The sequence below is a fragment of the Hemiscyllium ocellatum genome, chromosome 4 (genome assembly GCF_020745735.1).
Source record: "Hemiscyllium ocellatum isolate sHemOce1 chromosome 4, sHemOce1.pat.X.cur, whole genome shotgun sequence".
NCBI lineage: Eukaryota > Metazoa > Chordata > Chondrichthyes > Orectolobiformes > Hemiscylliidae > Hemiscyllium > Hemiscyllium ocellatum.
Window position 1 is genome coordinate 104,707,671 of NC_083404.1, and position 20,049 is coordinate 104,727,719.

The window sequence follows — 20,049 nt, forward strand, 5'->3', positions numbered from 1 at the left end:
CCAATTCTATGACATTATTTTTATGCCTTTAAATGATGAAAAGATTCAGACACCGAGTGATACTCCTTCAATTCTCAGAACCGCTTTTATGGCAATAAATAGGATGTATAACACCCTATCAATACCAATAGAATTTACAAGGGCTCTCACATTGCTGCCGCTTTAACCACAGGTTAGTACTTGATTCTGCCACCAGGGCCGGCGCTGTGCTCAATGTCGGAGTTCTTAGTTTGTTTTCATTGGTCCATCTTGCCCAATGTCCGTTGTCTCTCCGCGAAGTTCTGGAGTCGCCGTGAGGAGCAGCGTTCGTTTTGAAGATGGCGGCGTCCGCAGGTGGGAAGTCGCGAGCGCTGTGCTTCTTAATGAGCAGGCTGTGCCCGCCAAGGCAGCCCCGTGCTGGAGTCTGGGGACCGCCTGCAGCACCTTTAATCTCGCACTCGGAGTGGGACTGCGGCCACACAGCAGCAATGAGGCGGTTCAGGCACACAACGAGTCGGCAGCAGCAGCAGCTCAACTTCGGGGGAGAGGGGGAAGCACCGGATCGGCCGCTGGCAGCAGGAACGGGCAGTCAGCAAGGTGCGAGTTACCGCTCGGGGGCACGCTCCAGCATTTCATGTATTTATTATGCATATAACCACAAGCGTGTTACAAAATACATCGTAATGCTGTAATAAAAGATCAACGACAACATCAAAGTACTGAAAGCTACTCGTCCTACCCATTAAGTTATAGAAACAAAATGCAATTAAATTAAATAGTGTACTGAACCACAGATTGAAGTGATTCACTTTGGTGGAAAGAAATGAGGAGAGGGCATACCGCTGGCAAGTTTTAATTGGAGTGGTGAGGAATAGAGATCGATTGTGGTTGTGCACACAACTGTGAAGGTGGCAGAACAAGTTCAGTTTAACACTTACGCCAATAAGTTGAGGCATTGGAAATAAAACTCGGGAATGCATGTAAAACGTTCATAAATCACTACTCTGGCTGAAGTTGAAGTGTATCTTGTGTACAGTATTACACTTTGACCTGAAAAAGCACAGAAGCTGACAATATCTGACCTTGGAATGAACTATCCTCAAAAATAATTTTGGCAGTTCCTGACTTGCTCAGTCACATCCTTGCCTTCACCTTTCCTGCTGTTATCCCTGATAAAGGTCATGATTTGGAGATGCCGGTGTTGGACTGGGGTGTACAAAGTTAAAAATCACAGAACACCAGGTTATAGTCCAACAGGTTTAATTGGAAGCGCACTAGCTTTTGGAGCGCGCTCCTTCATCAGGTGATAGTGGAGGGCTCGATCGTAACACAGAATTTATAGTAAAAATTTACAGTGTGATGCAACTGAAATTATACATTGGAAAATTGATTGTCTGTTAAGCCTTTCATCTGTTAGAATACAGTAATAGTTTCACTTCTTTCATGTGTAAATCACAAAACCTTTTTTTAAAGTTTCATTCTCGGGTTAGCTGCTAACAATGGTGATAGCTAGACAATATGTTGAAGGTGTTAGCCCCCTGTGTTCTCTGTCTATGACCTGATGTTTAGATTGATGCTAATCTAAAAAGTGAGATAACAGAGTTTTACATAAATTCATGCCGTTTTTGAGCTCAGAGTTCTACAGGAATGTATGCAGTTTTTGAGCAAAGTGCAATGCAACTCTGCAAGTACAAATTCACCCCACAAAATATATGTGCGCATGTGGGTCTTTGTCTGTCTGTGTATCTGTCTGGGGTTGGGGTTGTGACTGTGAGAAAGTGTGTCTGGTGAGTGTCTTAAGTCTGTAAGGGGGTGCATGTGAGAGTGTGGGAGTGTGTGTCTATAAGGGTGTGTGTGGGTGTCTGTGTGGACCTGTGTCCGTGTGTATGTGAGAGTCTGTGTGCGTGTGTAGGAATATCTGTGTTCGCTAAGTTCGGTTCACACACTCTCAGACTCACAGACACACAGAGACACGCACATAGACACCCACACACACACATGCACCCCCTTACAGACAAAGATCCACATGCACACATTTTGTGGGGTGAATTTGTACTTGTATGCAGTTTTTGAGCAAAGTGCAATATAACTCTGCAAGTACAAATTCACCCCACAAAATGTGTGCATGTGGATCTTTGTCTGTCTGTGTGTGTCTGTCTGTCTGGGGTGGGGGTTGTGAATGTGAGAAAGTGTGTGTGTAGTGAGTGCAGAGTGACTTAAGTCTGTGAGGGGGTGCATGTGTGAATGTGTGTGTGTCTATAAGGGTGTGTGTGGGTGTCTGTGTGCGTGTCTCTGTGTCTGTGTGTGTGAATATCTGTGTGTGTGTGTAGTGCAATGGTGATCACCTATAATGTGACATGAACCCAAGGTCCCGGTTGAGGCCCTCCCTATGGGTACCGAACTTAGCGAACACAGATTTTCCTACACGCGTACACAGACTCTCACATACACACAGACACCCACACACACCCTTATAGACACACACTCCCACACTCTCACATGCACCCCTCACAGACTTAAGACACTCACCATACACACACACACACTTTCTCACACTCACAACCCCAACCCCAGACAGATACACAGACAGACAAAGACCCTCATGCGCACACATATTTTGTGGGGTGAATTTGTACTTGCAGAGTTACACTGCACTTTGCTCAAAACCTGCATACATTCATGTAGAACTCTGAGCTCAAAAACAGAATGAATTTATGTAAAACTCTGTTATCTCACTTTTTAGATTAGCATCAATCTAAACATCATGGCATTGACAGAGAACGCAGGGGGCTAACACCTTCAACATATTGTCTAGCTATCACCATTGTTAACAGCTAACCCGAGAATGCAACTTTAAAAAAAGGTTTTGTGATTTACACATGAAAGAAGTGAAACTATCACTGTATTCTAACAGATGAAAGGCTTAACAAACAATCAATTTTTCAATGTATAATTTCAGTTACATCACACTGTAAATTTTTGCTATAAATTCTGTGTTACGATCGAGCCCTCCACTATCACCTGATGAAGGAGCGTGCTCCGAAAGCTAGTGTGCTTCCAATTAAACCTGTTGGACCATAACCTGGTGTTGTGTGATTTTTAATTTTGTATCCCTGATAAAAGTATTGGTCTGTCTAACCCTGGACGTATTTTGGCAACATGGCCCATCTGTACTCTGAGTCCAAGGAACACAGACTTGAAAGGCTGTAGTGGCTTTGTATTTAGCCATTCTCTATCAGATCTGGCTAAACCACCTATAACTTCAGAGTCTTGCTCATATAGTCATAGAGATGTACAACACTGAAACAAACCGTTCGTTCCAACTTGTCCATGCCAATAGATATCTTAACCTCATCTAGTCCCATTTGCCAGCACTTGGCCCATATCCCTCTAAACTCTTCTTATTCGATGCCTTTTAAATGTTGTAATTATACTAACCTCAACCATTTTCTCTGGCAGCTCATCCCATATGCACACCACCCTCTGTGTGAAAAAGTTGCCCCTTAGGTCCCTTTTATATCTTTCCCCTCTCATCCTAAACCTATGCCCTCTCGTTCTGGACTCCCAACACCAGGGAAAACACCTTGTTTACTTATCCTATTCATGTCCCTCATGATGATATAAACCTCTGTAAGGTCACCCCTCAACCGCCAATGCTCAGGGAAAACAGCTCCATCCTATTCAATCTCTCCCTAAACCTTAAATCCCCTAACCCTGGCAACATCCTTGTAAGTCTTTTCTGAACCCTTTCAAGTTTCACAACATTCTTCCAATAGGAAGGAGACCAGAATTGCACACAATATTCCAAAAGTGGCCTAACCAATGTCCTGTGGAGCCTCAACATCACCTCCCAACTCCTAAACTCAATACTCTGACCAATAAAGGAAACCATACCAAATGCATTTTTCACTGTCCTATCTACCTACGACTCTACTTTCATGGAATTATGAACCTGCACTCCAAGATCTCTTTGTCCAGCAAAATGTCCCAGGACCTTACCATTAGACTTGTATTTACCTGAATTACTCCTTAAGGAAGGACAACATTGCCGTTTTCTGGAACCTCGCCAGAGGCCAAAGAGGATGCAAGGACTTGTTGAACTCCCCAGCTATCTCATGCCTTGCCTCCCATGGTATCCTAGGGTGAATCCCATCTGGCCCTGGGACTTGCCTACCTTCCATGTATCTCAAGGCACCCAACACTTCCTCCTGTGTGTTACCTGCCCTAGAGTATTTATCTGTCAAAATTTGCTTGTTTTGCTAAATCATCTTAGAATGGAAAGATAACACTTAGCTTCTCTACTGGAAATTGTCTTGCACTCCTCAGTTATTTTCACCACTGTAAGGTGGAGGAGTTCATGGTCTCCTTTGTTACAACCACTGATGATTGCATCTTTAGTCACATCAGATCTAAGATCTGGAATTCCCTTATTGAACCTGTTCCACGTTTCTTACTCACATTTTTGCTTAAGGAAGCTATTTACAATCTCCCTCTTTACCAATATTTTTGGTCATCTGCCCTAAAATTACAGTGTGCCTCAGTATCTAAGTTTGCTTTGTGGTGTTCCTGTGAAGTGCTCTGGTATGTTTTAAATGTTAAAGCTGCTCATGTGACCATAAGTTGATTCTGTAATCATTAAGATTTGATACTGTTAGATTAATTGAAATTATTTTTTCAGGATGTTAAAAGATATCAGTAAAAGGACCCCTGAAGCTGGTGAATTTCCTCGATAGTGAACTAATTAACTAATGTCTTTAAGAGAAGAGCATGTTTTGTCTTTACCCAGTCTTTTATGTGTGACTCTGGTTTCACGTCAACTTAGTTGACCTTTCATTGTTCCCTGAAGTGGCCGAACAGGCTACTCCGTTCAATGAAGAAGGCAGTCCAGGGCAATTGGGCTGTGTTTGTGAAAGCTGGCTGAGTAAGTGATGCTTATGTTCTGAGAATTAACGTATTTAAAAATTAAGTTTATGGTAACAGTGGATGAGCTGAATTAATAACTTGCTTAGACAAGTTTGATCAAAGGGTCTGATTCCCTTCTACATGATTCTTTGACTGTTTAAAAAAAGTTAATGGATCAATAACTAATGAATTATTGCATAACTTCTGCAATGTTACTCAGAGCTGTCAATGCCAGAAAGTGCTAGGAATGTGTAAATGCAAGAATTGGAAATGTATTGTGAACTTGTATTTGATTTCCCATGTTCTGCATTCTTTGCTGAACCAACCACTCTCTACTGTGATCATTCAGATTGTAGTTGGCTGACTTGTGGTTGGAGTGGAATCTTGAGGAGGGGAGGAAGTCTACAATTGCTCTGCAACCGCTTGGAATCTGTGGTCACAACTTGTATAATAGTCCTTTAATGATGGTATCTGATGATTTCTAACACCGCAATCTGCTATCTTGTAGTAAAGAAGTAAAGAATTGATTTTCCAATTTTTTAGGACCTTGATGATGGCTGGCATACTGAATTCAACTAAAGGTTTTGTTTAGATTTACAGGCCCTTCTTCAAGAGTTTCCACAGCCTAAGAACCTGCTGGTTCAAGTCATACAACGAGCTCTGAAGGTTTCTAATGTAAATGACCACATCGTCTATAAATCATTTGATGGGCGCATCAAAGTAAGTGGTTGTCAATGTTTATTTTCAATATAATTTGATGAAATTACTTGTGACCAGTTTGGTCTTTACATTTGTACGTGGAGAGGACAATTAGGCTCCTTGATTCCACACTCCCAGTTGTGCAACCATATCACCTGCAAAAAAAGTATTGGATTAGTGACCTTCAAATCTTCAGTAATCCAGAAAAAGTGAGTTCAAATCCCACAATGGCAGGTTTAGAATTTGCATTCAGTCAAAACAAAATCTGGAATTGAAAAGCTAATATCAACAAAAAGTGACCATGAAGCTATTAGAGTGCCATAAAAGTGCAACTGGTTCATCTTAATATCCTTTTACAAAGGAAACCTGCTGACCTTACCTGTTTTAGTGCTTGTGTGATTGCAGTTCAACACTCGCAGCCCTGCCTTTTAACTTTGATGTGGCCAAGCAAAGTAGCCAGTTCTATTTCTTGGGATGGCCAATGAGTGTTGCCTAGACAGCGGGCTGCCCACCTTCTGATACTGAATAAAAGGACAAAAGGACCAAAGTGATTCTTTCTTGTGACTATCTATAAAGAATCCTTAAAGGATGCTATTCAGTCTAGGGTGCCCCAGCCAACTGTTTGACAGAACTCTAACTAATCCCACCTTCATGCTCTTTTTCCCAGAGCCCTGCAAAGTATATTTCCAGTATGTATTCAACTTTCTTTTGAAAACTAATGAGTCTAATTTCTTTATCCTCCCAAGAGAACTCTTTCATCAATTCTCAGGTGGCAGGACTCAATCTGAAAATTGTGTTGTATTGATTTCTTCAGTGTACTAATGGGTACATCGCTGCTTTTGACTCCTTTCCTCAAATTGCTGGATAGATTATGTTGCTGGTTGAATGAACAATGTTCTACTAGAAGCCTCTAACCAGTGCTGACAATTGTTTATGTCTATTGAAATGAGGTTAGGGACAAGTTAACCTGTTCTGTGTCAGTTCTACAAAAATACAAATTATTATTGTTGCTGACTAGCTAATGTCTGCAATTTGGCATGAATTGTTGAGTGGGTTCTAATCTCCTTGGTTGACCTCACCTAATTTTGTTTTGGTATGTTTCAACTTCTCTTGAAGCTTGACCTTTTCTAGAAACCGTTCATAGATGTACAGCACACTTGGTTGTATAGACCAAGTGATTGGTCCGCCTATGTGAACCAAAATGTTGGCATAATGTGTTCCATTGTTTCTGTGCTACAAATACAGTCTCAGCAGATCCACAGCAGAGTTTATGCTCTGCATAAAATTTTCCCATCCTGCTTTCTATAACCTCGTTGAAGTTAATCACACATTAAATTCTGCAAATTTCATTTACTTACGTTATTTTACGTCATTTTCTAAATTAACTGCATCTCTGATTTGATGTTGGCTACAAAGTTTGAAGTTATACTTAAAATTCCTCAGTCTGAATCTTTAAACGGTGAACAGCTGTAGCCATGGCTGTGATCCATGTGATCGCTGAAACCAGTTTTGGTCACGTTTTCACCCATAATGATTTGGAACTGTCCCTGGGAGCAGGAGGTGATTTTTCCCTTGAGCTGGACTTGCCCTGTCAACAGGGCCTAGGCTTGATCTGAGCAGTTATAACCTTCTGGCCTGTTTTATTCTTAATATATTTCAGTACATGTCTGATTTTACAGTATGCAATGCCAACTGTTATTTCTAGCTATACCTTATGGCTTGTTGGCAATTTGTAACAGTGTTCTTTCTTTTGCAAAGAAAACAGTTCTGTACATTGGTTGGCCAAGAAAACTAAAAGTGGAAGGTTTTGGCAATAAGAAAGTTGTTGCAGAAAAACATGCTGCTGCAGCTGCCTGCAGGATATTCAAGGTATGATAATGCAACATTGGTTGCTGAGAATGTTTGCACTTGCGATCATGTGGCACAGAGATTCCATTTGTTTTCTGTGTGTCCCCAGGTGTACTTTACAGAGGGCCTTTTGCAAGTTTCCCTATGGACTGAGGGTATTGATGAGGCTCATGGTTAGACTTGTTAGATGAGAACCTAAGAACGAGGAGCAGGAGTAGGTAATTCAGCCCCTCAAACCTGCTTTAGCATATAATGTGATTATCGCTGATCTCATCTTAGCTTCAACTCTGCTTGCCTGCCTATTCTCCATAACCTTTCAATCCAATAATTAAAAATATGTCTATCGTAAGTTTACTCAATGTCTTGGCAACCATCTCATTCTGGGGTAGCAAATTCCACAGATTCACAACCCTTTGAGAGAAGTAATTTCTGTTTGTGTCTGACTTAAATCTGCACCCCCTTAACATAAAACTATGACATCGCATTCTAGGTTGTCTACATGAAGAAATGTCCTGTAACTACCTTATCAGTCCCCTTTGGTATCTTGTATGCGTTAATTTGATCTCTTCTCATTCTTCTAAATTCAAGAGAATGTAGTCCATGACTGGTCAATCTCTCTTCATAAAACAAGCCTCTCATCTCTGGAATCAATCTAGTGAACCTTCTGTGAACTACCTCCAGTGCTGATATAGGCATTGATCATTTCAGTATCTGAACTACATCCCTCATCAAGTAAAGGGACCAAAATTGTGTGCATTATTCCAGGTGACAGTTGCAACAACACTTTCCTACTTTTATACTCCATTCCTTTAGCAATAAATACCAAATTTCCATTTGATTTCTTTGTTATCTGTTGTACCTGCTTAGTTTTCTGTGATTTATGCATGAGGAAACCCAGATGTCTCTGAATCAAAGCACTCTGATGCTTTTTTCACTTAGATAATAAGCCTCCGACAAAAATAAGTAACCTCACACTTATCCATGTTAAACTTCACCTGCCAAATTTTGGCCCATTCATTGAACCTATCCTGATACATTTATAAATTTCTTACATCTTCATTGCATTTACTTTCCCGCTTATTTTAGTGTCATCTGCAAATGTGGCTAATGTACTTTCTATTCCTGCTCCCAGGTCATTAATAGAGATTGTAAATACTTTAGCCAGACAACCGAACCTTGTGGTACCCCACTATTTCCAATGAGAAAAACACTCATTTATCCCGATTCTCTACTTTTCTTTGGTTTGCCAGTCCTATATCCAACCTGGTAACTGACCCCAACCCCATGCTCTTCAGAAATTAAGGATCTGGTACAGTATAGTGTGTGATTACATGCTAATAAAACTGGGGTTTTGCAGGCATATTACAACATGTTTATTAGTACCAAAACCAGGAGAGGTGTCAACCACAATAATTAGTTTGGCTCAGCTGTGATATTATTGGTTTTCAAATATCCTTGTCATCTTTTCTAGTGGGTAATTAATGCCTGTGAGGATCATCAGTGCACATTCAGTTATTAACAAAGAGACAGGAAAGATGAAGTTCTCACCTTTGATATGCCCTGATGCTTCTGATCTAATGTTGGAAGGAAAGTCAGTTTTGGAGCATCTGAAGATGCTTTAGCCCAGGAGGAGCTTAAGGGCTTTCGTGGTAGTGCTCCTACCTCTGGACTAGGATCCCCAGGTTCAAGTTCGCCTGCTCCTGGGCTGTGTCATAACATCTGTGAACAATTTGATTTGTCCTGAGGAGCTGAAGGGCTTTTGTGGTGCAGTAGTAGTATCTCTACCTCTGGCTCAGGAAACCTGGGTTGTAACCCCACCTACTCTAGAGGTGTAATGATATCTCTGAACAGGTTGATTAGAAAACATACCCATGCTCTTACTGTGATGTTCTGGAACTAAAACAAATGTCCATTCATACCTGTAACTATTTACCTACCATAAAGGAAGATGGTGGGGGTCAGCCATCTCAGCCATAGGACGTCAGTGCAGGAGTACCTTAAGATAGTTTCCTGGGTCCAGCCATCTCCAACTGCTTCAGCAGTGGCCCTCCCTCCATCATATGATAAAAAGTGAGCATGTTGCTGCTGACAGTAATATTCACTGCTATTTGTGACTCTTCAGATACTAAAATGATCCATGCCTACATCAGTAAGACCTAGATGGCAGCCAGATTTGGGCAGACAAGTGGCAAGTAGCATTTGTATCATAGAAGTACCAGACAATGCCCACCAATAGAGAACCCAATCATTGCCCCTGGATTTTCAGTTGCATGAGCATCATTTAATCCCCATTGTCAGCATGTTGGGGTTACCATTGACCAATAGTAGACTTGGCCATGTAAATACTGTATCTAGTAGACTTGGCCATGTAAATACTGTATCTAGTAGCTATGTAAATACCATGGTCGCAAGTGTAGGCTATAGGCTGTGAATTCTGAGAACAAGTGACTCCTTTCCTGAGGCCACGAAGCTTGTCCACCATCTACAAGGCACAGTTCAGGAGTTTGATGGAATGTTCACCACTTTGTTGCTGAGTAGGGCTTCACTAACATTCATGAGGCTCAACATCATTAAGGACAATGCAGCCTCTTTGCTCAGCACTCCATCTATTACCTCTGAAATTCATTCCATCCACCATTGACACAATTGAAACCATGTGTTCCATCTACAAGATGCACTGCAGCAACTCAAAAGCTAGCAGCATCTTTCACATGGTGGTCCCAATCCTTCCCCACCCTGCCAAAGTTTTTCACTGTCACCGGGTCATCGTTCTGGAACTCCCCAGTCGTACTATGTGAACATGTATCTCTTATGGCCTTCAACTGGTCAAGAAGGTAGTTTCCTGCCAATTTCTCAAGGACAGTTAGGGATGGGCATTAAATGCTGGCCTAACTGGCAATAGCCACAATTTGTGGGTGAAATAGGAAAAAATATTTCTAGTCTAATCTGGTACTGTATTAGTGGTCACCTTGCTTTAAGGACAAATGCATAAAGTCCAAAGTTGATGTAATTTATCTTGTAACCATATACCACGGATTGAAATAGACTTTGCTGATGGTGTTCATTTTTAAGACTGTATCCTGTTGATTTTGTTTGGCAGCAATGGGGTCTGCTGGGACCAAAGAATCAGCTGTTCCAAGCTCAAGACTACCAGGATTTGGCTGCAAAATTTGCTGCTTTACCTCTGACTGAAGTGGACTCGGTGATGAACAACTCAACAAACAATGCTCATAAGATAGCCTACAGGCAGAAGAATATTGAGAAAGAAGCACCTGAACCAACTGAAATGGGTCTGCTGGAGGAAAATGAGGTGGACGAGGAGGTAGAGGAAGGGACAATGGACTGCACAGAGTTTCTCTCTATCACAGACAAAACACCTCAGCATAAACTGATGTCAAGGTAATCTCAATAGTTATTTAATCGTCTTTTGTCTTAAAGTGTTGGCTGGATGCAGCAAATCCAACAACTAAGAGGGAAGCTGTAACATTGATACCTGTGACTGCTTCAGACATTCAAACAGGTAGTTTAGCCATGAGACTATCAAGGTGGCTATCAGGCTTACCAATGCATTAAAAACAGAAACGCTGGAAATACTTAGCAAGCCAAACAGCATCTACAGGAGGAAGAAACAAAATTAATATTTTGGGTGAAAGACAAGTGCTGTCTGACATGCTATTTCTATTATCCAGCATCTGTAGTAATTTGACTACTTAGGATTGCAATGCCTGAGCAAACCAGCACCATTGTTAAAAGCAGAGTATAAGATATACAAGAAACATCATGTGTGTCAGACTTGCATCAGTAGTACCACTTTTGCCTCTGGAGTTGTGCAGGTTAGCTGAATTGACGATGGGAAATTGCCCATAGTGTTCAGGGATGTGTAGGTTAGGTGCATTAGTCTGGGGTAAATACAGGATAATAGGGTAGGGGAATGGGTGTGGTTCAGTTACTCTTCGGTGGGTTACTATGGACCTGTTGGGCTGAAGGGCCTGTTTCCACACTGTAGGGCTTCTATGATTTATTGGTTCATGTCCCAGTGCGGCACCTTGAGCAAACAATCTAGGTCTAGACTGGCATCGAGCATAAGTCCTTAATCTGAAATACACATACTTGAATTGATCAAGGAAAGAAATGTGTAATGAGAAAGGAATAATTGACAATCTAGCTGTGCAAGGTCCCTTGGAGAAAAGTGACCATAATGTGGTAAAATTCTTCATTTAAGATGGAGAGTAACATAGTTGATTCTGAGATTAGGGTCCTGAATCTAAATAAAGAAAACTGCTTTAAGGGATAATGGTGAATAGGCAATGACAAATAATTAAAGAGCTCAAGGAAGAACTGTAAAATTGTTCATTTCTGTCAGGCACAAAATAAAAGGGAAAGGTGGTCTGACCATGGCTAACAAGGGAAATTGGGGATAATATTAGATCCAAGGGAGGAGCGTACAAATTGGCTGAAAAAAAACAAATGATCTGAGGATTTGGAGCAGGTTACATTTCAGTAAAAGTTGTCAAGGGAATTGAATAGAGGAGGAAAATAGAGTATGAGAGTAAGCTTGAGTGGAAGCTTTCTGATTCATTGTAAAAACTTCTTTAGGTATTTGAGGAGAAAAAAGGTTAGTGAAGACACCTCTAAGTTCCTTACAGTCAGAAACAAGGGAAATTGCAATGGGGACAAAGAAATAGCAAACCAATTAAAACTGTATTTTGGTTCATTAAGGAGGTCTACTCTTTCCTTAGTTACTCTTTTGTCCTTAATGTATTAGTAAAATCTATTTGGATTCTCCTTAACTCAATTTTTGCTAAAGCTTTCTCTTTGTGCCCTCCTGATTTCTCTCTTAAGTATACTTCTACTCCAGGCATTCACTCAATCCCAGCTATCTATACCTGACATATGCTTCCTTCTTTTTCTTGACCAGACCCTCAATGTTTCTAGTCATCCAGTATTCCCTACACCATCAACTTTACCCTTCAAGCTAACAAGAACATGCTGTCTCTAATCTCTCGTTACCTCATTTTTGAAGGTCTCCCACTTTCCAATCGACCCTTTACCTGCAAACAGTCTCACCCAGTCAACCTTTGAAAGTTCCTACCTAAAACAATCAAAATTGGCCTTACTCCAAATTAGAACACCAACTTTTAGATTAAATCTATCCTTTTCAATAATCATTTTAAAACTAATAAAATTATGATCACTTGCCCCTAAGTGCTCTCCCACTGACACTGCAGTCACTTTCCCTGCCTTATTTCCCAAGAGAAGGTCAGGCTTTGCTCCTTCTCTGGTAGGTACATCCACGTATTGAATAAAAATTTTTTCTAGTGCACACTTAATAAAATCCTCTCCATCCAAGCTCTTAATACTGTGGCAGTCCCAGTCTATGTTCGGTAAGTTAAAATCCCTTACCATTACAACTCTATTATTCTTGCAGATATCTGAAATCTCCTGATGTATTTGCTTCTTAATTTTCTACTGACTCTCTGGGGGTCTATACTACAATCCCAATAAAGTAATCAGCCCCTCCTGATTTCTCAGTTCCATCCATAGAATTTCTCAGACCTTCACTGAACACTCTCCCAGGAATATCCTCCCTAAGTACAACCAAATATTATCCTTAACTAAAAATGCTGCTACTCTTCCTCTCAGGTCCCCCTTTCTGTCTTTCTTATAGCATCTATACCCTGGAACATTAAGGTGCATGATCTCTTTGGCACCCTCTCCCTCTTGGTTTAATGTCTCCCAAGTAGCACTAGCAAATCTCCCTGCTTGGATCTAATACATGCCTCTAGGCACCATGTGTCTCTGAAGAAAAGGCTTGCATTTCATGATGATAGGGGATGGCAGGGAAGGGTGGGAGAGAAATTATTTAAGTAACCATCACTGTTGTTCATAAAAATTGTGCTGTTTTTCCAATTGTTAAGATTTGTTTCTGAGCTCTTGCATCTAGTCCACTTCCAGATTTGAAGTTGCATGTTTGAAGGCAAAAAGAAATATGGGGAGTATTGAACCTGAACTGTTGATGATGATTAAAGATCAGCCTAATAGTCAATCTATGTAGATTACTGAGTCTTCTGCAGATATGTTTCTGCCCTGAATTTTCCTTCCCTTTAAGCTTCCTCTGTGATGTCATAAACTGTTGTGATATCAGTGATGCTACCATGAGCTCATAAAGTAACAGTTTGCTATTGTCCTATGGTATCACTCTAGAACAAGATTTACTTTTGAATGCATTCAGTATGTAATCTCTTTGTGGCATTGTATAATCAACATACTGCAGTTTTCTTTTCTTTCCTGTCCCCACTGTTTATCTGGGTCAGTGTTAACACTGATTTTTCACTCTGTTTGGTCAGGGCAGTTCAGAATATCATGACAGATAACTCCAGTGCACTGAAGGCCCTCACACAATTTCCTGAGCCGAAGAACCTCCTGTCAAAAGTCATACAAATTGCAACCACCTCTTCTACAGTCACGGTATGTAAAAGCGAATGATGAGGAAATACCTTGGTTGCTGTCCATCTCAAAGGCCTGACAGGGCCTTATTTGGGGCTGAGAGAAAGTGGAAAGAAGGGAATGTTGGCTGGGGATGCCAGCAGGTAGAGTTGAGCAGGCCAGGTTAATGATCTGGAGTTTTGCTTAATGTTTTATTCTTGGGGACCAAGCTTTTAAATCTGTAAGTTGAATCTAACATAGAAAGTTTCTCTGTGGTGAAGATGAATAAATGGTGCATCGTTCCTTGAAAGCATCAAATGTACAAAGCTATACTTGTTGCCTGCCCACCAAAAGTTTCTTTGTCCTGTTCAAAACCCTCTATATTTTCTGTTTCCCATTCCACCACTGGTTTCAAAGTTTTCAGATCTTTTGGCCTTCCTCCTATGAACTGATTTCTGAAAACACACCACACCAATATCTGGTACTACTTTGGTAATTTTCTTAAATTAATTATTAGGCAGTCCTATGGACAGTATAATGATAGCATAAAATTGCAAAATAGACTAATGGGGAAGCTGTGGCAGATGGAGTTTAAGATCAGTAACTGTGATGTTTTCCGTTTTGGGACTGATAAAGGATAGATCAGGCTACTTTCTAAATGTTATGCAGTTAAATACAATGGACGTCCAAAGAGAATTGGGTTTTCAGGTGCATAGGTCCTTAAAATGTCATGAACAGAAAAAGAAATCACGAAAGCTAATGAAATGTTGGCCTTTATATCTAGAGGACTGGAGCACAAGAATACAGAAATTATGCTGCATTATACTTAACTCTGGTTAGATCCTACTTGGAATATTGTGGACAGATGTGGGCACCATGTCTTAGGAAGGATCTATTGACGTATAGCATAGAACATTATAGTACAGGCATATAGCAGTACAGGCCCTTCGGCCATCAATGTTGCGCCGACCTGTGAAACCAATCTGAAACCCATCTAACCTTCACATTTTCATCCATATGTTTATCGAATGACTATTTAAATGCCCTTAAAGTTGGCGAGTCTACTACTGTTCCATTAGGCAGTTCCACACCCCTACTACTCTCTGGGTAAAGAAACTACCTCTGACATCTATACTATATTTATCACCTCTCAATTTAAAGCTATGTCTCCTTGTACTAGCCATCACTATCTGAGGAAAAATGCTCTCACTGTCCACCGTATCTAACCCTCTGATTATATGTCTCAATTCTTCTCTCTAACGAAGGCAGCCTCAAGTCCCTCAGCCTTTCCTCGTAAGATATTCCCTCCATATCAGGCAACGTCCTAGTAAATCTTCTCTGCACCCTTTCCAAAGCTTCCACATCCTTCCTATAATTCGGTGACCAGAACTGTATGGAATACTCCAAGTGTGGCCACACCAGAGTTTTGTACACCTGCAACATGACCTCATGGCTCCGAAACTCAGTCCATCTACTAATAAAATCTAACACACCGCATGCCTTCTTAACAATCCAATCAACCTAGATGGCAACTTTCAGGAATCTATGTACATCAACACCGAGATCTCTCTGCTCATTCCTGGTAGTAGAAAGAATCTTACCATCAGCCCGGTACTCTGCAATTCTGTTGCTTCTTCCAAAGAGAATCACCTCTCACTTTTCCACATTAACCATCTCTCAGCCCAGCTCTGCAGCTTATCTATGTCCCTCTGTAACCCACAACATCCTTGGACATTATCCACAACTTTACTGACCTTAGTGTCATCCTCAAATTTACTAACCCATCCTTCTACACCCTCATCCAGGTCATTTATAAAAATGACAAACAACAATGGCCCCAAAACAGATCCTTGTGGTACATTACTAGTAACTGAACTCCAGGATGAACATTTCCTATCAACCACCACCCTCTGTCTTCTTTCAGCTAGCCAAATTCTGATCAAAACTGCTAAATCACCCTCAATCCAATCTGTATTTTGTGCAATAGACTACCGTGGGAACCTTATAGAATATCTTACACCACAACAGCTTTACCCTCATCCACCTGTTTGGTCACCTTCTCAAAGAGCCCAATAAGGTTTGAGAGGCACAATCTACTCTTCACAAAACCGTGTTGAGTAATCAACTTATTCCTCTCTCGATGATTATAAATCCTACCTCTTATAGTCTTTTCCAACACTTTAGCCACAAATGAAGGAATGCTCACTGGTCTATAATTACCAGGGTTTTCTCTATTCCCATACTTGAACAAGGGAACAACATTTGCTCTCCTCCAATCTTCTGGCACTATTCCTGTAGACAGTGAATGACATCAAGATCAAAGCCAAAGGCGCTGCATTCTCCTCCCTGGCTTCCCATGGAATCCTAGGATAAGTCCCATCCAGCCCAGGGGACATATCTATTTTCGCATGTTCCAGAATTGCTAACATCTCCTCCTTGTGCACTTCAATCCCATCTATTCTGTATCTCAGTATTCTCCTCGCCAACATCATCCTTTTCCTGTGTGAATACTGATGAAAAATATTCATTTAGTGCTTCCCCTGTCTCCTCTGACTCCATGCACAACTTCCCACTACTATCCTTGATTGGCTGTAATCTTACTCCAGTCATTCTTTTATTCCTGATATACCTATAGAAAGCCTTAGAGTTTTCCTTGATCCTATCTGCCAACGACTTCTAATGTCCTATCCTGGCTCTTCCTAACTTTGTCTTTCCTGACTAACTTGTAACTCTCAAGCACCCTAACTGAGCCTTCATGTTTCATCCTTACACAAGCCTTCTTTTCCTGCTTGACAAGAGCTTCAACTTCTTTAGTAAACGATAACTTCCTCCTTGCCTGCTAGATACATACTTATCAAGGATGCGCAGCAGCTATTCCTTGAATAAGCTCCACATTTCCATTGTGCCCATCCCCTGCAGTTTCCTTCCCATCCTATGCAATCTAAATCTTACCTAATTGCACCATAATTGCCTTTCCCCCAGCTATAACTCTTGCCCTGCGGTATATACCTATCCCTTTCCATTGCTAAGATAAATATAACCGAATTGTGGTCACTATCACCAAAGTGCTCACCTGCCTCCAAATCTAACACCTTATCATATTTTTATTAGATTAGTTTACTTACAGTGTGGAAACAGGCCCTTTGACCCAACAGGTCCATACCGACCATCCAAAGAGCACCGACCCACCCAGACCCATTCCCCAACGTTTACCCCTTCACCTAACGTATGGGCAATTTAGCACGGCCAAACTACCTAACCTGCACATCTTTAGACTGTGGGAGGAAACCGAAGCACCCGGAGGAAACCCGTGCAGACACGGGAAGAATGTGCAAACTCCACACACACACAGTTGCCCGAGGCGGAATTTGAACCCGGGTCTCTTATCATCTTCTCTGTTCATTGTGAAACAGCTAAATCGTGGAACATGCAACAACCATTCCTGTCCCTCTCTATCTATGTCTCCAAAATGACCTTGGAGAGAATGCAGTATATCTTACAAGAATGATGCTTAGACTTCAGGGGTTAAATTATGAGAATAGATTATACAAATTAGGTCTGATTTCTCTTGAGTCTAGAAGATTAAGAGGTGATCTGATCAAAGTCTTCAAAATTTTAATAAGAAACGATAGGGCAGATAAAGATAAACTATTTTCACTGATTGGGGATTCTAGAACAAGGGGCATAGTTTCAGAATTGGGGCCAAACTGTTCAGGAGAGATGTTAGGAAGCACAGATACACAATGAATGATGGGGGTTTGGAACTCTTTTCTACAAACGTGAGTGGATCCTAGATCAGTTGTTAACTGTCAGTCTGAGTTAGATGCATTTTTGTTAAGCAGAAGTATTAAGGGAAATGGGCCAAAAGACAGCACATGGAGTTAGGCAACAGATCAACCATGATCTGATTGAATGCTGAAACAGGCTCAAGGGGCTGAATGTCCTGGTCTTATGTGTTTCTTGGATTAAAGCTTGTTATGTTATGTAACTCTCTCACCTTGGCACAAAGTCTATTGATTTTATATTTCCAGGAGTTATTGCTTCACATTTGGAATCAGCATCTGGGATATTGCCATTGATTTTAGTGCTTCTGGGCCAGGAAGAGAGTGAATAAATGGTTTTTCTGCTGTTGTGTAACTCAGATAGCTTAGCTCATTATGGTTTGATTGAACTATCTTCTCAACAAGATTTTATGAAGGAATTAGCTCAAATGATGGAGTGTTTGCTTAGCGTGTGAGAGAGGTCAATGCCCATATTCTCTGTTTGCGTTTTGACATAATGGATGTGATAGGCCGAATGGCCTGTTTCTGCTATTGGGCCTTATGGTCACCTTTGGTTATTAAAAGCAGAGAGTTACCACTTTACTCTTGAAATTTTACTCTAAGTAGTAATATTTCGCAGAGTTAAAAATTATGAAAGAGGATAAAAGCAGTCTTGAATTTCTCAAATACCTCATCCTAAAGTTACCTGATCACCTGACATGACCATTCAATGCCCATCCAGGATTTTTGCTGTATTATATAGGTTGCAGGACTATCTTTTTTATTCAGGTGCCCTCCCATATCCATACGTTCTAAGACCTACAGCCGATACCCAAAACTGCGGATAGTAGTGAACCCTATCATTTCAGTGGGAAACTTGCCTCCCAGCAGCTCTGGAATTATTTCTGGAATGTTCCATATAATATTGTCGGGCCGTGGTAAACCACAGATAACTGAAACAGCAGAAGCCAAATCTGCGCATACGAGGGTTCTATGTATTTCAAATTTGCATCACATTCTTTTGTAATAGTTTAAGTAAAAGTGGCTAATTGTAATATACATAAATATTCTTTAAGAAAAGAAAATGACAGAAGCACGCTTTTCTTCAATTTCTTCATTGATTTTGCCATTAATAAATTGAGGTTTCTTCTATTCAGCCTGAATATTCATGTTTTGGATTTGTCCAGTTTTTATTTCACTTAATTTAGCTCATAGCCTTAAAAAAGGACTTTAGTCTCAGATTAATCTAGCATATCCACATGGTATAATTCCAATATTGTTACATTACATGACTGCTAAATTGTGCTGGCTAAGTTACATTGGTCTGTTTCTTTTTGGTTCATTGATTCCTATATTTCTGCTCATATAACTGACAGTGATACCACTTTAATCTTTATGTGCTGCTCCATTAGGACTATCTGAAATACTCCACAGAAGATGGTCCTGTCAAGGTATGCCGGCTTGAGGTGCAGTGGCCAACCCCAATGACCTTTGTTGCAAGTGGTCGACGGAAAACTGAAGCAGAAAGAAGAGCAGCAGCTTTAGTCTGTAAGAAGTTGAAGGTGATTGCAACTTGCTGCAAGCCATACTTGTGCTCAGCATTGAGCTGGTTTATTGCAGTATTCAATGTCTTTCTTTTCCCATGTGAAGTACCAACTGAGTGATTGCATAGTGTTGGTTAGCTCGGATTGCATTCCAGCTAGGTGTTGGAATTTTAAATTTGTCACCTGGGGTATCAGGAGAGCTGAGTTGGATTAGCAATCTTAAAACCTGTTTGAGTATTCTATATGCCTCAATTATTAGCACTGTGAGTGGTACTGAACCATATAGTGGTAGTATAACCCCTAATTTGAGAATTTAATAGTTATCTGGTGGGGTATTGTTTATGACTACTGCAGTTGTGATGGCACTGTCAGCATGTGGAGTGTTCAAGATGGCCCACTTTCCTGGCAATTAGTTAGGGCCAGTAAATGCAACCTTATCACAAGGTGCCGACATGAGCCCTTAGTATTGGTGCATGGAAGAACTAATTGTAATCCTCTTGCTTGATAGAGTGATATGGTTTCTCTACATGCCTCATTAAATACTCCTAGGGCATATACAGACCAAATTAGTTCCAGAATAATGAATTCCAAACTATTGAGACAAACATTTCAAGGCAGGCACAACACTGATTAGAAACCATAGTGTTCCCTGCTCACAACTCCTCTATATTGCCTTATCCTCAATCTCCGTTCTCTCTTCACCAGAGCAGCACCTTTCCAATTCTCTCACCCAGTTGATCTATATCCTTGTGTGAGATTTTCAGGCAGAGCTAAATTAGCAGGTGCCTTTCGTTACTGTATATGCATATCCATCAGTGGTGATCGTTATTCCTACAGTTTGAACTGGATCTGTTGCAATCCTGAAAATGAAGTCACAGCACCATGCCATC

General features: G+C 40.9%; 1 protein-coding gene across 1 annotated transcript in view; it reads left to right on the forward strand.

Moving 5' to 3' along the window:
• The first annotated feature begins 310 nt into the window (after positions 1–310).
• dhx30 (DEAH (Asp-Glu-Ala-His) box helicase 30) overlaps positions 311–20,049 on the forward strand; it is an 87,379-nt gene continuing 67,640 nt past the window's right edge. The window contains exons 1-6 of the mRNA XM_060824438.1: positions 311–576; positions 5,474–5,601; positions 7,339–7,449; positions 10,529–10,827; positions 13,776–13,896; positions 19,028–19,177. Of these exons, the coding sequence (XP_060680421.1) occupies positions 318–576; positions 5,474–5,601; positions 7,339–7,449; positions 10,529–10,827; positions 13,776–13,896; positions 19,028–19,177 (1,068 nt within the window). The 5' untranslated portion in view covers positions 311–317. The remainder of the gene's footprint in view (positions 577–5,473; positions 5,602–7,338; positions 7,450–10,528; positions 10,828–13,775; positions 13,897–19,027; positions 19,178–20,049) is intronic.